The sequence below is a fragment of the Odocoileus virginianus genome, chromosome 31, assembly GCF_023699985.2.
Source record: "Odocoileus virginianus isolate 20LAN1187 ecotype Illinois chromosome 31, Ovbor_1.2, whole genome shotgun sequence".
NCBI lineage: Eukaryota > Metazoa > Chordata > Mammalia > Artiodactyla > Cervidae > Odocoileus > Odocoileus virginianus.
Window position 1 is genome coordinate 25,043,978 of NC_069704.1, and position 15,795 is coordinate 25,059,772.

Here is a 15,795-nt window from a genome sequence, read left to right on the forward strand (position 1 = left end):
CACCCTATTTAGTTCCCGGCTTTCAGACGGTTACCGTCTCGCTGTGTCCCCACATGGCAGAGAAAAGAGAGAGCGATCTCTAATGTTTCTTCCTCTTCCTATAAGGACTCAAGTCCTGTTAGGTCAGAGCCTCACCCTGATGACTTCATTTAACCTTAATAACATCCTTTAAGATGCTGTCTCCAATACAGTCACATGAAGGGGGATTAAGGCTTCAATATCTGAATTTGGTGGAGGGGAGCACAATTTAATCCACAGCAATAAGTGAGACTATTTCTCTATATATGAAATAAAGACATAATGTTAGACTATTGTGGTATTTATTCCAGGCACAAAAGCTACTAGAACAGAATCTAGAAGCAGATCTACACATATAGAAATTTCACAGATGACAGAAGTGATATTAAATTTAATGATTACAGATGGGGCTATTCATTATATGGTGCCAAGGCAGTAGACCATTGAGATAGGAAAACATTACGGTAGAACCCTGGTTTATATCAGCATAAAAATCAATTCTAAATGAAGTAGGAACTATATAAAAATTATAACTTTAAACTCTTACAAAGCAATAAGGAAAAACAAATATCCCAATGAAATTGGACAAAATACAGTTGATTCTGGTTATCTATGATGGTTATTTTCTATAAAGTCACCACAAACACTGAACTAGTAAATACCAAGCCACTGTCCCTAAGGCAAATATAGAGATAGTTTTCCACAAGTCTGTGATCATGACATTTTCATCAACCCATCAATACATAATGTTGTTTTATGTGTGTTTCTGTTTAAAGACATCTTATTTAATGTGGCTAATGATTCATTAATAATGAGCTCTCAGCCAACAGCACTGTAACTCATGCCTAAATGAAGCTTATCTAACGTATTTCCTCCATAAGGCACATCACAGCCTTCTAGTGCTTAAGAACACAAGAAAGCACTTCATGCTGTGTTGGGGCCACTCTAAACAGCAAAATCACCAATAAAAAGCACAAATGTAAACAGACTCAAAAAAAGACGTGTGTGCACAGTAGGACAGCTGAAACAAGATGGCAGACCTCAGCTGAGAATGCATGCATTGGGCAACTCAAATTTTTCACTGCTCTGTACATATCCATGAGTGACCATGTAAACATCCTGATTATTAATTTAGGGGTTACGAAGAAATTCTACTGAGTAAGAAAATTTGCAAGTATTGAATCCATAAATAAGGAGAATAGACTGTATTTAAATTGGCAATCCAATGGCTATTAAACCAATACAAATATGTTCAACTTCACTATTTACTGGTGAAATCTAATGTAAAACTACTATAAATTATCACTGACACCCAAGACATTGGCACAGTTTTGAGTTCTGATAATACCATGTGCTGGGAAACATGAGGAAATAAGAAAATAAGAGCTTATGCTTTGCCAGTGGGACTACGAAGTTCTTTATTACTTTTGGGATAATCGTGCCATACCTTGGAGAAGGAAATGACAACCCACTCCAGTATGCTTGCCTGGAGAATCCTATGGACCAAGGAGCCTGGCAGGCTACAGTTCATGGGATTGCAAGAGTCGGACACAACTTAGCAACTAAAGAACAATAGTTAACTACAAAGAAAATCTTCACCAATTACCAACTGTAAAATACATCACAAATTCACTGATAATAATACAACAAAAGTCAGAAGACAACAAAAAGCAAAAGCTTATATACCTGGAGGGGAAAAAGATGTAGTAAAAATGATATTTAGAGGAAACTTCACTGTTTTAAATGCACTTGTTTGAAAATTTAATATGACTAATAAAGAAATTCCTTTTTTAAGAAGTCAGAATAACATAAAGATCACTGGAACCACTACATACACATAAAGATGGCTCAATTTATTATAGAAAGACCAACCAGATCAAATGCTGGTAAACATTGTAGTAAGCAGAATTCTCCTACCTGGTGGTGGGAGTACAAAGTGGTACAACTACCTTAGGAAAAGATCTGGTATTTCTTACAAAGCTCAGCATATACATATCTGATAAATCAGCACTCTGACCTCTGGAAATTTATCTAACAGAAATAAAAATATTCATCAACATGAAAAGGTGCAAACTTCTCAAGTGTCCGTTAACAGGAAAATGGATAAATCAAATGAAATAGTCACACAACGGAATGCTATTCAGCAATAAAAAGCAGCCATCTACCAAAACATGTATAGCATAGACAATTTTGAGAATACTATGTCAAGTGAAGGAAACCACTTGACATTTAACTCGTATGGCCATTATATCTACTACTGTGGGCAGGAATCCCTTAGAAGAAATGGAGTAGCCATCATAGTCAACAAGAGAGTCTAAAATGCAGTACTTGGATGCAGTCTCAAAAACAACAGAATGATCTATGTTCGTTTCCAAGGCAAACCATTCAATATCACAGTAATCCAAGTCTATGCCCCAAACAGTAATGCTGAAGAAGCTGAAGTTGAATGGTTTTATGAAGATCTACAAGACCTTTTAGAACTAACAACCCAAAAAGATGTCCTTTTCATTATGGAATGCATATTTAAATGCATTGTGGAACACAAAAGTAGGAAGTCAAGAAATACCTAGAGTAACAGGCAAATTTGGCCTTGGAGGACAGAATGAAGCAGGGCAAAGGCTAATAGAGTTTTGCCAAGAGAACGCACTGGTCATAGCAAACACCCTCTTCCAACAACACAAGAGAAGACTCTACACGTGGACATCACCAGATGGTCAACACCAAAATCAGACTGATTATATTCTTTGCAGCCAAAGATAGAGAAGCTCTATACAGTCAGCAAAAACAAGACGGGGAGCTGACTGGGGCTCAGATCATGAACTCCTTATTGCCAAATTCAGACTTAAACTGAAGAAAGTGGGGGGAAAACCACTGGACCATTCAGGTATGACCTAAATCAAATCCCTTATGATTATACAGTGGAAGTAACAAATAGATTTAAGGGACTAGATCTGATAGACAGAGTGCCTGATGAACTATGAATGGAGGTTTGTGATATTGTACAGGAGAGAGGAATTAAGACCATTCCCATGAAAAACAAATGCAAAAAATCAAAATGCCTGTCTGAGGAGGCCTTACAACTAGCTGAGAAAAGAAGAGAAGTGAAAAGCGAAGGAGAAAAGGAAAGATATACCCATTTGAATACAGAGTTCCAAAGAATAGCAAGGAGAGATAAGAAAGCCTTCCTCAGCGATCAATGCAAAGAAATAGAGGAAAACAACAGAATGGGAAAGACTAGAGATCTCTTCAAGAAAATTAGAGATACCAAGGGAACACTTCATGCAAAGATGGGCTCAATAAAGGAGAGAAATGGTATGGACCTAACAGAAGCAGAGGATATTAAGAAGAGGTGGCAAGAATACACAGAAGAACTGTACAAAAAAGATCTTCATGACCCAGATAATCACGATGGTGTGATCACTAACCTAGAGCAAGACATCCTGGAATGTGAAGCCAAGTGGGCCTTAGGCAGTATCACTACGAACAAAGCTAGTGGAGGTGATGGAATTCCAGTTGAGCTATTTCAAATCCTGAAAGGTGAATGCTGTGAAAGTGCTGAGGTCAACAAGTCAGCAAATTTGGAAAACTCAGCAGTGGCCACAAGACTGGAAAAGGTCAGTTTTCATTCCAATCCCAAAGAAAGGCAATGCCAAAGAATGCTCAAACTACTGCACAATTGTACTCATCTCACATGCTAGTAAAGTAATGCACAAAATTCTCCAAACCAGGCTTCAGCAATATATGAACCATGAACTTCCAGATGTTCAAGCTGGTTTTAGAAAAGACAGAGGAATCAGAGATGAAATTGCCAACATCCGCTGGATCATCAAAAAAGCAAGAGGGTTCCATAAAAACATGAATACCAGACCACCTTAGCTGCCTCCTGAGAAATCTGCATGCAGGTCAGGAAGCAACAGTTAGAACTGGACATGGAACAACAGACTGGTTCCAAATCAAAAAAGGAGTACGTCAAGGCTGTATATTGTCATCCTGCTTATTTAACTTAAATGCAGAGTACATCATGAGAAATGCTGGGCTGGATGAGGCACAAGCTGGAATCAAGATTGCCGGGAGAAATATCAATAACCTCAGATATGGCAGAAAGTGAAGAAGAACTAAAGAGCCTCTTGATGAAAGTGAAAGAAGAGGGTGAAAAAGTTGGCTTAAAACCCAACATTCGGAAAACTAAGATCATGGCATCTGGTCCCATCACTTCATGGCAAATAGATGGGGAAACAGTGGAAACAGTGGCTGACTTTATTTTTGGGGGCTCCAAAATCACTGCAGATGGTGATTGCAGTCAGGAAATTAAGACACTTACTCCTTGGAAGGAAAGTTATAACCAACCTAGACAGCATATTAAAAAGCAGAGACATTACTTTGTCAACAAAGGTCCATCTAGTCAAGGCCATATAAAGAAAAATTTTTTTTTATTTTATAGGAAATATGTTTATTATTGATCATGGCAATTCAAAAATATTCATTTTTTCTCAGGGTTGGTCTGTCATACTCTTTAGAGATATTAAATATATCAAAATTGTGAGCAATTTTGTTTAATATCACAGAAAAACTTCTGTATGGTAAGCAAGACAGGAACTTCTAACAATGAAACAAGGTCTTCAGAACTTGCCAGTGAAACACAGGAAGCATTTCCAACGATAGATGTAGGAACCCATGGATAGAATCTTGATCGCAGAATTGATGCTTTTGAACTGTGGTGTTGGAGAAGACTCTTGAGAGTCCCCTGGACTGCAAGGAGTTCCAACCAGTCCATCCTAAAGGAAATCAGTCCTGGGTGTTCATTGGAAGGACTGATGTTGAAGCTGAAACTCCAATATTTTGGCCACCTGATGCAAAGATCTGACTTATCTGAAAAGACCCTGATGTTGGGAAAGATTGAGGGCAGGAAGAGAAGGGGACGACAGAGGATGAGATGGTTGGATGGCATCAACGACTCAATGGACATGAGTTTGGGTAAACTCTAGAAGTTGGTGATAGACAGGGAGGCCTGGCGTGCTGTGGTTCATGGGATCACAAAGAGTTGGACACGACTGAGCGACTGAACTGAACTGAATCGAAGGAAACCAGATTCAAGTGTCTACGTGCTGCAGGATTTCATGTCTATGCAGTTCTAAAACATGTAAAGCTAGCTCATGGTAGAAAAAAAGTCAGGACAGTCATTGCCTGGGGTGGGGGAGTAATGATTAAGAAGTTGCATCTTGGAACTTTCTAGAATAATAGGAATGCTCCGTGCCTGGATAAGGGTTTAGAGTGCAGAGGTTTTTGCATTTTTGGAGCTTATTAATAGAATACATAAGATCTGTGCATTTCATTGTATGCAAGTTTTAACTCAAAAAGAAGAGATGAGAATACTAAGTACACAGATATTGAACTCTTGTTAATGATTTCCATATCTCTAAGTGATATCATAATCCATAATGGTATGTAAAATATTTCAGGATAAGTGTACAAATATCTGCAACTTGTTGAAATGAATAAAAATTTAGATGACTGATGAATGGAAATATATGTAAACATAGGCTAGCACAGTAAAATGTAAATGGCAGGATCTCATTGGCAGGTATATGGATTGGATGTTCACCATAAAATTCTTTCTACTTTTTCATGTGGTTGAATTTTTCATAATAAAATGTCATGGAAAAGAATATCTTAAAACACAAAGAAAGTGGTCCTTCATAGGACAATTTGATTTAGATATTAATTTTCAACCTAACTTATCTAAAAATTCATTGTAATTCTAATCAAAATAATATCAGAATTCTTCAAGGAAATCAGTGTGTTCTTTAACAAGACAACATAAATACCCATATAATTACTGGCAATTATTAGATGACAGAAAAATATTAACTTCTACATAATCAAGAAATAAGACATTAATTTTTGTCATCAGTTTCTGTGATTTTTATTTTTTCAATGTTTTAATCACTTCTTTTTTATTGAAATATACTTAATTTACAATTTGTGTAAGTTTCAAGTGTACAGCAAAGCAATTCAGTTACACATATATGTTCTTTTTCAGATTCTTTTCCCTTATAGGTTATTACAAAATATTGAGTATAGTTCCCTGTGCTATACAGTAGGGCCTTGTTTACCTATTTTATATATAGTAGTGTATATCTGTTAATCTGAAACTCCTAATTAATCTCTACCCTCTCTACCCCATTATCTACTTTGATAATCATAAGTCTATTCTTTTTGTAAATAAGTTTTGTAAATAAGTTCATTTGTATCATCTTTTTTGGTTTCACATATAAGTGATATCATTTGGTATTTGTCAGAATTACTTCACTTAAGATGATAATCTCTAGGTTCATCCATGTTGCCGCAAATGACAGTGTTTCATTTATTTTTAGAGCTGATTAATTCCATTGTATATATACCACACATCTTCTTATCCATTCATCTGTCAGTGGACATTTAGGCTTCTTCCATGTCTTGGCTATTGCAAATAGTGCTGCTATGAACACAGGGGTGCAGGTGTCTTTTTCAAATTATGGTTTTCTCTGAATATACACCCAGGAGTGGGATTGCAGAATGATATGGTGACTGTTGTTAGTTTTTAAGGAACCTCCATACTGTTCTCCATAGTGGCTGTACCAGTTTACATTCCCACCAGCAGTGTAGGAGGATTCCATTTCCTCTACATCCTCTCCAGCAAGAAATAAGATATAATTATTAAAAATAATTAAGAAACAAACAATGTGAGGATCACGGGCAAAGACTATGAAGAACCAGCTGACAAAGAAGCGCCATAAGCTAGGAAATGTCTATCACGGCCTCACTGGTGACAGAAAGGGAGAACAAAGCAGCCAGTATCAGTTTTCCTCCTTCCGAGCAGCAGAAATGAATGGATGTGAGACTCATCTTGGAATATAAGAGAAATGGGTCCTCACACTGTGGCAGGGATGTGACCTTCGTGCCCACCCCCATCCACCCACCACTGGCAGCTTTTCTCTTATAAGAGGTGCCTCCTGTGTCCCCGCCTGTCCTACTCCCCAGAATCTCCCCTAGAGAAACCGTCCACCAGCCTAACAAAGCGGCCACTGTGGATGTGGGAAACAACAGGAATTCCTGCAGACAGACAGCAGGAGAAAGACCATCAGGGAAATGTAAAACACACTGACACTGTTAATTAAACATGTCAAGTTCAATATTAATTTATGTGAAAAAGTGAACAAAAGTGAGACTGTGTGTTTCCCTACCTCAGCGCGATGGCCAGTGTTTATGAGGCTGCAGGGGGACACGGATAAGCAGACACTGCTTGGCTGACCAACACAGTGTCTGGTCTGTGCCACTGCTCAGAACTTTGGGACATAAAGCAACAGCCTGTCCAGGAAATGAGGAATCCACAGCCACTGCTAACCTCAAACACAGGGGCTGAAAAGAGTGATTATCATGGACCTGTAAGGTCCAGAGGAGAAAAGATGCTGCATCAGCAAAAGAGAGGCCTGAGTTCACAGCCAGAACTTGCCCACAGCTAGGTGAAGACTAGTAAGCCGGGTTCTGAGCCTCAGTTTCCTCATCTCTGAAGTGGGTCTAAGACCGCCCCCCCAACCCCATGGTGGAGGGTCCCCAAGGCTCCATGAGCATACATTCCATAGACTGTAGCTGGTGATGCAATTATGGGTGGTGCTGAGATTTCAGGGTAACTGCCTCCCTGTTTGGGCTTCCCAGGTGGCACTAGCGGTAAAAAACCCACCTGTCAATGCAGGAGATGTAAGCAACATGGGTTCAATCCCTGGGTTGGGAAGATCCCCTGGAGGAGGGCATGCCAATCCACTGCAGTATTCTTGCCTGGAGAATCCCATGGACACAGGAGCCTGGCGGGCTACAGTCCATGGGGTTGCAAAGAGTTGGACACGACTGAAGTGACTTAGCACACACGGTGCAAATGTTCTTGGGACATCAGGGTCCTGGCAGCCCCAGCAGAATGGTCTGTATACTTACTCTGCCTCCTGCTGTCCTGTAAGGTCATAATCTCTGAAAGCAACTATCAATGTTTTTATGGCTTTTTCCCTAACACTCAACATGGAAAATACAACCGTTTTCCAGTCCAAAGCAAGCACATTGCCATCCCTGTGTGAAGTCTAGCCAACTTCTAGCAAATTCAGCAAAGACATATGTTTGCCCAATTTATAGCCTGGATTCTTACATAACGGAAGCCCACAAGGAATGAGAAAATGGTTTGAGGAAAGCAGATACTTACTGAAAGTTATGATTTGGGCTGTGTGTTGGACCTAAAAGGAAAAAAAAAAAAGACAAGTTATTAATACTTCATGATTTGGAATAAATTCTTTTTCCAATCTGGCCCGTGGTAAAGGCAACCGCGGCCCAGGGTACTCATTTGTGGTGAGCCATCTTCAGCCTCCAGCTCTGCCCCTGCCCAAGATTATATGCCAGGGATGGCAAAAACCACTGAGGATGGAAGGGGTGCTCTCTGCTGATGCAGAAACAGCGGGAGATATTTTGTGAATTTTTGCTGTCTTTTCTTTCTTCTCATCTAACCTTGATTCACAAGATCTGTCTTACTCACTGGTGACAAAATGGCTGGGGCATTGTAGGGACCTCCTCATAACTAGGATAAAAGGGATACATTTCTGTCTGCCAGTTGATTGCTTTGCATCACCTGTGATAAGCACAAGAGTACAGAATCGTCCTCACCTGCTGTTCCCCAACCATCCTCTGGGCTGGGTTGGGTTTCCCTGGGTGGGTGGGTGCCAGTCTGGATCGCCTGGGCCTCCCCCGCAGGGGTGACCTCCTGACACGCAACATGTCTGGCATTATTTTCTGCACTCCAGGTTTATAGACCCCTCCATCTGTGTCTATTTTCTTTTACTACTAGTAAATGGGTAACAGGTTAGGCTGGGGACCTCATGCACAATGGGAAAGGCCTCGGGGAAGGGTTTTATTGATTTCCTCTCTGTTGCTTGTTGTTTCAAACTGCACATTAATCTGTGCTCAGTGGCTGGGGACCTTCCTATTTGATGAGCAACGGGCCTGGAGCCGTGCCCACTCACCAAGTCGCACAAACAAGACGCCTGTGGCAGTGATGGTCTTCACCCCGTTGGTGGCCACGCACTGGTAGTAGCCGGTGTCCGTCGTGTCCAGGTCCTGGATCCGCAGCCGGGAACCGTACTCCGTCTTGCGGATGATGACGCGCCGCGGCTCCTGCACCACTGGGGCGTCGTTCTTCAGCCACCGCACACTGGGTGGTGGGTTTCCGGCCACCTTGCAGTGCAGAATCGCCGTCTGGCCTTGGACTATGGTGATGTTGTTAACTGGCTCCAGAAAATTCAGAAAGTACCCTGCAAAGGAGAAAAGTCAGAGAAGAGCAAATGTCAGTGAGAACGGGGAGAAAGGGCTTCAGTGAGAACGGGGAGAAAGGGCTTCCCTGGGGCGCCTTCTAGGAACTGCTTGGGAGAGGTTCTGACTTTCACAAACAAACCTTCCATTCTCCTTATTGGCTTAATGGGGGTAATTATATTCTAGAATGTTGCCTAAAACACTGAAGGAGCAAATAGGGAACGGGCTGCTCCTGAAGAAACAGGGTTAGATTCCTGATTGCCTCTGCTCACAGCACTCTGACCAACTGATCAATAAAGAACCTCATTTTAGCGTGCTTCAGTTTAAAGACACTTTATTTAATAAGTACTGTTGATTCATTAACATTGGGCTCACAACCAATAGCCCTACAACTTGGTCTGAAAGAAGCTTATCTAACACACACGCTTTCCCCTTAAGGCACATCTTGTGCTTACGGGCACCAGATAGCAAGCACTTCAGCACCATTATTGGGAGCATTTTAAACAGCCAATCACCAACAAAAAGCACAAAAATGCAAATACATGGGACTAAACAGACCATGAAAAGGACATTTGTTTACAGTATGAGCTGGGGCATTGGACAGAGTGTTGTTTTGTACAAGCTCATCAGGGAACATGTGTATCAGCAACTCAAAATTTTGACTGCTGTAGGCATGTCTATGGATGCCGTGAGAATTGATTTTGGGGTTATAAACACATTTTAGGTTATCAGTAAACTTGAAAATACGGAATCTGCAAATAATGAGGATCACATTCTCTCTGCAAGCACTAAATCTAATCTAATCTCACTAATTTATTAAGCAAATTCATGCTCAAAAGTCCATCCTCTTTCCTACCACACCATCAAGCACAAGCCACAATAAGGAAATGAGAAAAAGAAAGTGTGTGACAAAACAGAGGCATCCTCACAAACAAGCTAATCACTGGTCTGAACAGAACAAAAATAACAAGGCTGAGTGTTGCTGAAGGCTCTATCCCACTGCACCCAGGGCAGAAGCAGGAAGAAACCATCCCAGGTTCGAATTCAAGAGGGAAAACAGAGACTAAAGGTACCTGAAATACAGAGCAAGTGGGGCTGGAAATGCTGCCCTGGAATGTGGAGCCCCATTCAATCACAGTCAGGAGCTCTCTGCTAGTGACACAAACCATGGGGAACAAGAGGAAGTGAAACAGACAGCAGTTGGGTGGGATTTGTGCATGTGTGTGTGTGCATGTGTGTGTGCGCACATGTGCTGTTGGTCAGGGGCTGGAGGGATACTCTCTGTTAAGATAAACATGCACACTAAAATTCCATAGCACCAAAAATCCCATTAAGGCTAGAGAGACAAGACAATCAATCATCAGGAGATGAGATCACTGCAAACAAACTAAGACAACAGAGTAATCTAAAAAAGACTTTAAAGGATAGCACTGTTCTAAATCTTTTGTCTTGATTTCTGGTTGGTTTCTTTTTTTTTTGTTTGTTTTATCTAAAGAAGTAAAAAGATGGAAAGATGGCACATATCTGTATTACTGATTTAACTGGATGAAAAATTATAGGATTTCTAGTGGACCCTGAGGATAAGTTTCACAGGCTGGGTGAAGGAGATAGGTAGAAGCTAAAGAGGCAGGAGGCTGTGAATTTCAGGATGAAGATAGTTTCCCTTCACAAGAGAGAGTGGGTAGATATCTGTGCAGAGAGGTGTCACTAACTAGTGCTGATTTCTATTTGTGATTATTATTAACAACATTATTAGGTTCAACCTTTATTTTCTGCTAGCCAACCCCCCTTTTAATGCAGTGAATTAAGCTGTACAAGAGAATTCTTATTGATGACACAAAGCCAGAAGGTAACTGAAATGTTAATGACAAAACCCTGGAAAGAGGCTAAATCAAGCAGGTGACATTTTGGATGTCATGGTTGTTTATTAACCACACAGGCTCAACATGGGGAGACCTGCATTCCTGCTGAGGCTCCTGCACTAGATCCTGCATTTTTGAAAACAAAATGAGATCTGATCTGACAGTCTGAATCAGTTGCTATGGTATAATCTGGACAGCCCAGATTATAGCAAACACGTCGTTTCACTGTGTTCTGGCCAGAACCCAAGTAGCTACAAGTTGTTTAAGATTCAAATGCTTCATTAAGGTCTCATAACACTAAAAAGCACAGTAGGGCATGTAAAATAGTCATCAAATCATAACTTAAAATAGCAAATGACATATTAGATTAAAATCACCATGATCTCTTCTTTCTGGTACAAGTTTAACTATAATTCTCATCTCTACACTGATGAAAGTTTTTCCAAAGGCCTTTGACACTCCTGGCTTCCTGGAAGACACAGACATAGGAGTGTAAGGATCTGTGTCTCCAAGCTTACTAGCAGAAATCTAAAAGGAGCAGGCCTGGGGTTTTGAGGGCTAAGACTGAGTCATCTATTTGGAGGGCTGGCTTAAAAGCAGTTCTGCCACCACCTTCCTCCATTTTTAGGGTATTTGCATATATCAACCTGGGACATCTCCTCTGATTATCTAAATATCCTGAAAGATATAGGAGGATCTTCTTCAATGTGGAAAAAAAAATTAGTCAAGAAAGAGAAGACAGGGAGAGAACCACTCAGAGGAGAAAGTTAAGGAGAGGGTTCCTTTTGTACAACTTATAGAAGGAAACCTGGGGGGAGTTCGAGACTGTCCTGTTACTCTAAATACAGACTCTCACTGTCTACTTCTTTTCAAGACTATCTTGTTTTTTCACATTGAAGGAGGACGAAAACCTGAAATCCTTCACCACTCCAGGGAACAGATTCTCCTACACCCCTGATTGATAAGTGATGACGGTTTAGACGTAGTCTTTCTTGCAGGAAGGGTCCTTTTCTGAGAAATGCAGAATAGGGAAGATGACCTCCTTCTTGGTTTGCCTTCCATGTGGGCACAGAGAGTGTGATGTTAACCCTGACCCACTGGATGGGGCACTGTGAAACCATCTACAGTGAGTCCCCTACATCGGAACCTGCAAGTTACACACTTTCAAAGATTTGAACGTGCATTCGCATGTCTAATCATGTAAGTTAGTTCACATATCTGGCATACATTGTCACAAGCATGCATCCTCTACAAATGGTTGTGCTTTTGTGTACTTTACTGTATAGAACTGTATAGAGTACAGTAGTATGGTATCTTTATTTCAAGCCCAGGATGTCTGGAAGCAAGGGCAAAAACAGTTGGTGATGTAGCTGGTACGACTGTACTTTTCCAAGTACTGTACTGTAAGGTTGAAAATGTTTTCTTAATCTTTTGTGCTTATTTGTTTTTATGTATTATTTATATAGAAAATATTATAAACTGATTACAGTACAGTATTATATAGCCAATTGTATTAGTTGGGTACCTAAGTTAACTTTTTTGGACTCATGAGTGAATTGGACTTATGAGCATACTAGAGCAGAACAGAACTCATCCATATGGAGGGGACTTACTGTACAGGTGTCAGATGGCTTAACCAGGGATGGTGCCAGCATTTCCCTTTCCAATGCTTATTCAACTCTAGCTAACAAGGACTGGAGAAATCCATTTGTGCTGGAATCAAGCCCCTTACACAGTTGATTTAATCTTTAAAGCACTCTTGGTTATATCTACTCACATGAAATATCCGTAATAGGTAAATCCAGAGACAGAAAACAGATTAGTAGTTTCCAGGGGCTGGGGAAGGGGAATTTAAGGAGTAACTCTAAATGGGTATAGGGTCTCCCTTTGGGGTGATGAAAATGTCTGGAACTAGAAAGTAATGATGGCTGCACAACATTAAAAATGTTGTCCCTAGGTCAGGAAATGCCTCCTGAGGAGGGATGGGCATGGTGAGACCAGGTGAGACCAGGTAAAAGCAGGTTGAGGGGAGGCGGAGATGTCCGGCAAAGGGAAAGAGGGCCACACTCTTGAAAGCATCCTTTCAAAAGTACTAGCCATCACCCTCAGCTTTGTTCAGACCTAGGGTAAGACTTCCTCTGATTTTCTTCCACCCTGAGGTGCCCAATTTATATGGATTCTCTTCACTCTCAACCAGATGAACACTCACTCCTGAAGTCACAGCTTCCTCAATTTACAGAAAATGAAGGGGAAGCTAGTGAAGTGATCTAGTCCACATGTGGAGTTCTTAACAACTCTTCTCCATTTTATACTATCTAAACCAGTGGGGTTCAACAATGACTTCACATTGGGGTCACCTGGAAGCTGATAAAAATATTCACCTGCCCATCATGCAAGTAAGTGCCTGGGAATTTGTCTAAAGCTCTAAGTGTGCAGCCTAGACCAAGAACCCTGCTTTGAAGGGCTGAGGAAAGAGAAAAACGAAACCCATCCAAGAATGAACTTAGAGCTGACCAGAAACAACACTGAGAAGCATTGCTGGAAGGGACACTAGGCCTGGAAAGAATGCTCCTAAGTGACCAGCACCTACATCTGGGGAGTTCCAAGTACAATGGCATTAAAAGGCCTGTCCAGCTGGGAATGGACAAAAGGAAGGATCTCCACGGATATCATCCATGTCCCAACCCAGGCCTGAAATCAGCCTCCTTCATGCTCTACGGGAAACTCAGAGACCAAAACCATGGGTGTTATCACACGTGTTATCACACGGCAACTTCATACATTCATAGCTCCCTCCCTAGGCAGGTGAATAAAAATGAGCCCTCAGGAAGAAATCAGAAAGACAAATAATGAAGAAAATCTAATTTATACCCATGGTATCAAGGCTTCTGGTTCTTGATTCTGGTTCAAGTTTCTCTCCCTTCCTATACTCTCCCCTACTTTGAAGGGGGGTGTCCCTTGCTTTTCCTAAAACACATCCATCCAGCTGATCCCTCATTGTGCAGTCAGCCAAGAACCTCTTGTCCTCAGATCTTTTCTATTTCTCATGGGTCAATTCTGTGCCAGAAAGTTACCTCTACAAAGGGTATTCTCCCATCAAAACAACCTCTATTCATTGCTAACCTCACCCCTAACACCACTGATCTTGGCCTGCTGCTACGGCAACATCTTTTTTTTTTTTTACATTAAGATGATTGAAATACATTTTGACATCAAGAATAACAAATGTTACTTTGGGGGGCATATTTCTTAATTTCAAGGCCACTTCCCTTTCAGTAGAATCATCCTGATAACTTCCACTTAAAAATTGGGATGTTGATGGAGAGATAAGTGCATTTATTATGGGAAAACTATTAGATTTCCACATATTGTTCACATTTCCTACTGTTGCTGTAACACATTAGCACAAACTTAGTAGTGTAACACAACACAAATACACTGTCACACTGTTCTACAGGTCAGAAGTCCAAAAAATCAAGGTGTTTCCAGGATGGTATTCCTTCTGCAGGCTCTGGGAGAGTCTTTTCCTTGCCTTTCCCAGCTTTTGGAGGCCACTTGCATGCCCTGGCTCATGGTGCCTTCCTTATATCACCCTAACTTCTGTTTCCATTATCAGCATCTCCAACAAGTGGCTCTGACCTTCCTGTCTTTCTCTTACAAGGACCTCTGTGATTACATTGGGCCATATGGATCATCCAGGATCATTTCCATATCAAAATCCTGAACTTTGTTCCATCTGCACAGTCCCTGTTCGGTGAAATAAGGTGACACATTTCCAGGTTCAGGGATTAGGACATGGACATCACTGAGAGGCCATTATTCTGTCCCTCGTGTATATTTTTCTTTTACCTTGCCACTTTACTGAATTACCTTAGTTATGATAGCTTCTGAGTTCATTGTCTTAGATTTTCTTTATCGTTTCTTCAAATAACAATAATACAGCCCTTTAGCTTCCAAAATTCATGCTGCTTATATCTCCTCTTGCTTCCTATTCAACATTAATGATTTCTGAGCTATTTTTAACACTGAAATGTTGCAAAGAAAATACAGATACTAACACACTAGAATGCATGTATGCAACATCAAGATTTTATGCAAAGATTTTACCATATTTGACTCTGTTGTTGTTGTTCAGTCACTAAGTCATGTCTGACTCTTTGAGACCCCATGGACTATAGCACGCCAGGCTTCTCTGTCCGTCACTATCTCCCTGAGTTTGCTCAAACTCATATCCATTGAGTCAGTTTTGCCATCCAACCATCTCATCCTCTGTCACCCCCTTCTCCTCTTGCCCTCAAGTTTTCCCAGCATCAGGGTCTTTTCCAATGTGTCAGTTCTTCACATCAGGTGGCCAAAGTACTAGAGCTTCAGCTTCAGCATCAGTCTTTCCAATGAATATTCAGGACTGATCACCTTGCAGTCCAAGGGACTCTCAAGAGTCTTCTCCAACACCACAGTTCAAAAGCATCAATTCTTCAGCGCTTGGCCTTCTTTATAGTTCAACTCCCACATCCATACATGACTACTGGAAAAACCATAGCTTTGACTACATGGATCTTTGTCAAAGTGATGTCTCTCCTTTTTGATATAC

General features: G+C 40.9%; 1 protein-coding gene across 3 annotated transcripts in view; it reads right to left on the reverse strand.

Moving 5' to 3' along the window:
• ROR2 (receptor tyrosine kinase like orphan receptor 2) overlaps positions 1-15,795 on the reverse strand; it is a 234,745-nt gene that overhangs the window by 25,960 nt on the left and 192,990 nt on the right. For all 3 annotated transcript variants that reach the window (XR_011484964.1, XM_070459418.1, XM_070459419.1), the window contains exons 3-4: positions 9,057-9,344; positions 8,246-8,276 (exon numbers count right to left, since the gene is read on the reverse strand). Coding sequence is in view for 2 of the 3 variants with exons in the window: in XM_070459418.1 (XP_070315519.1) it covers positions 8,246-8,276; positions 9,057-9,344 (319 nt within the window). In the remaining variant the exon portion in view is untranslated. The remainder of the gene's footprint in view (positions 1-8,245; positions 8,277-9,056; positions 9,345-15,795) is intronic.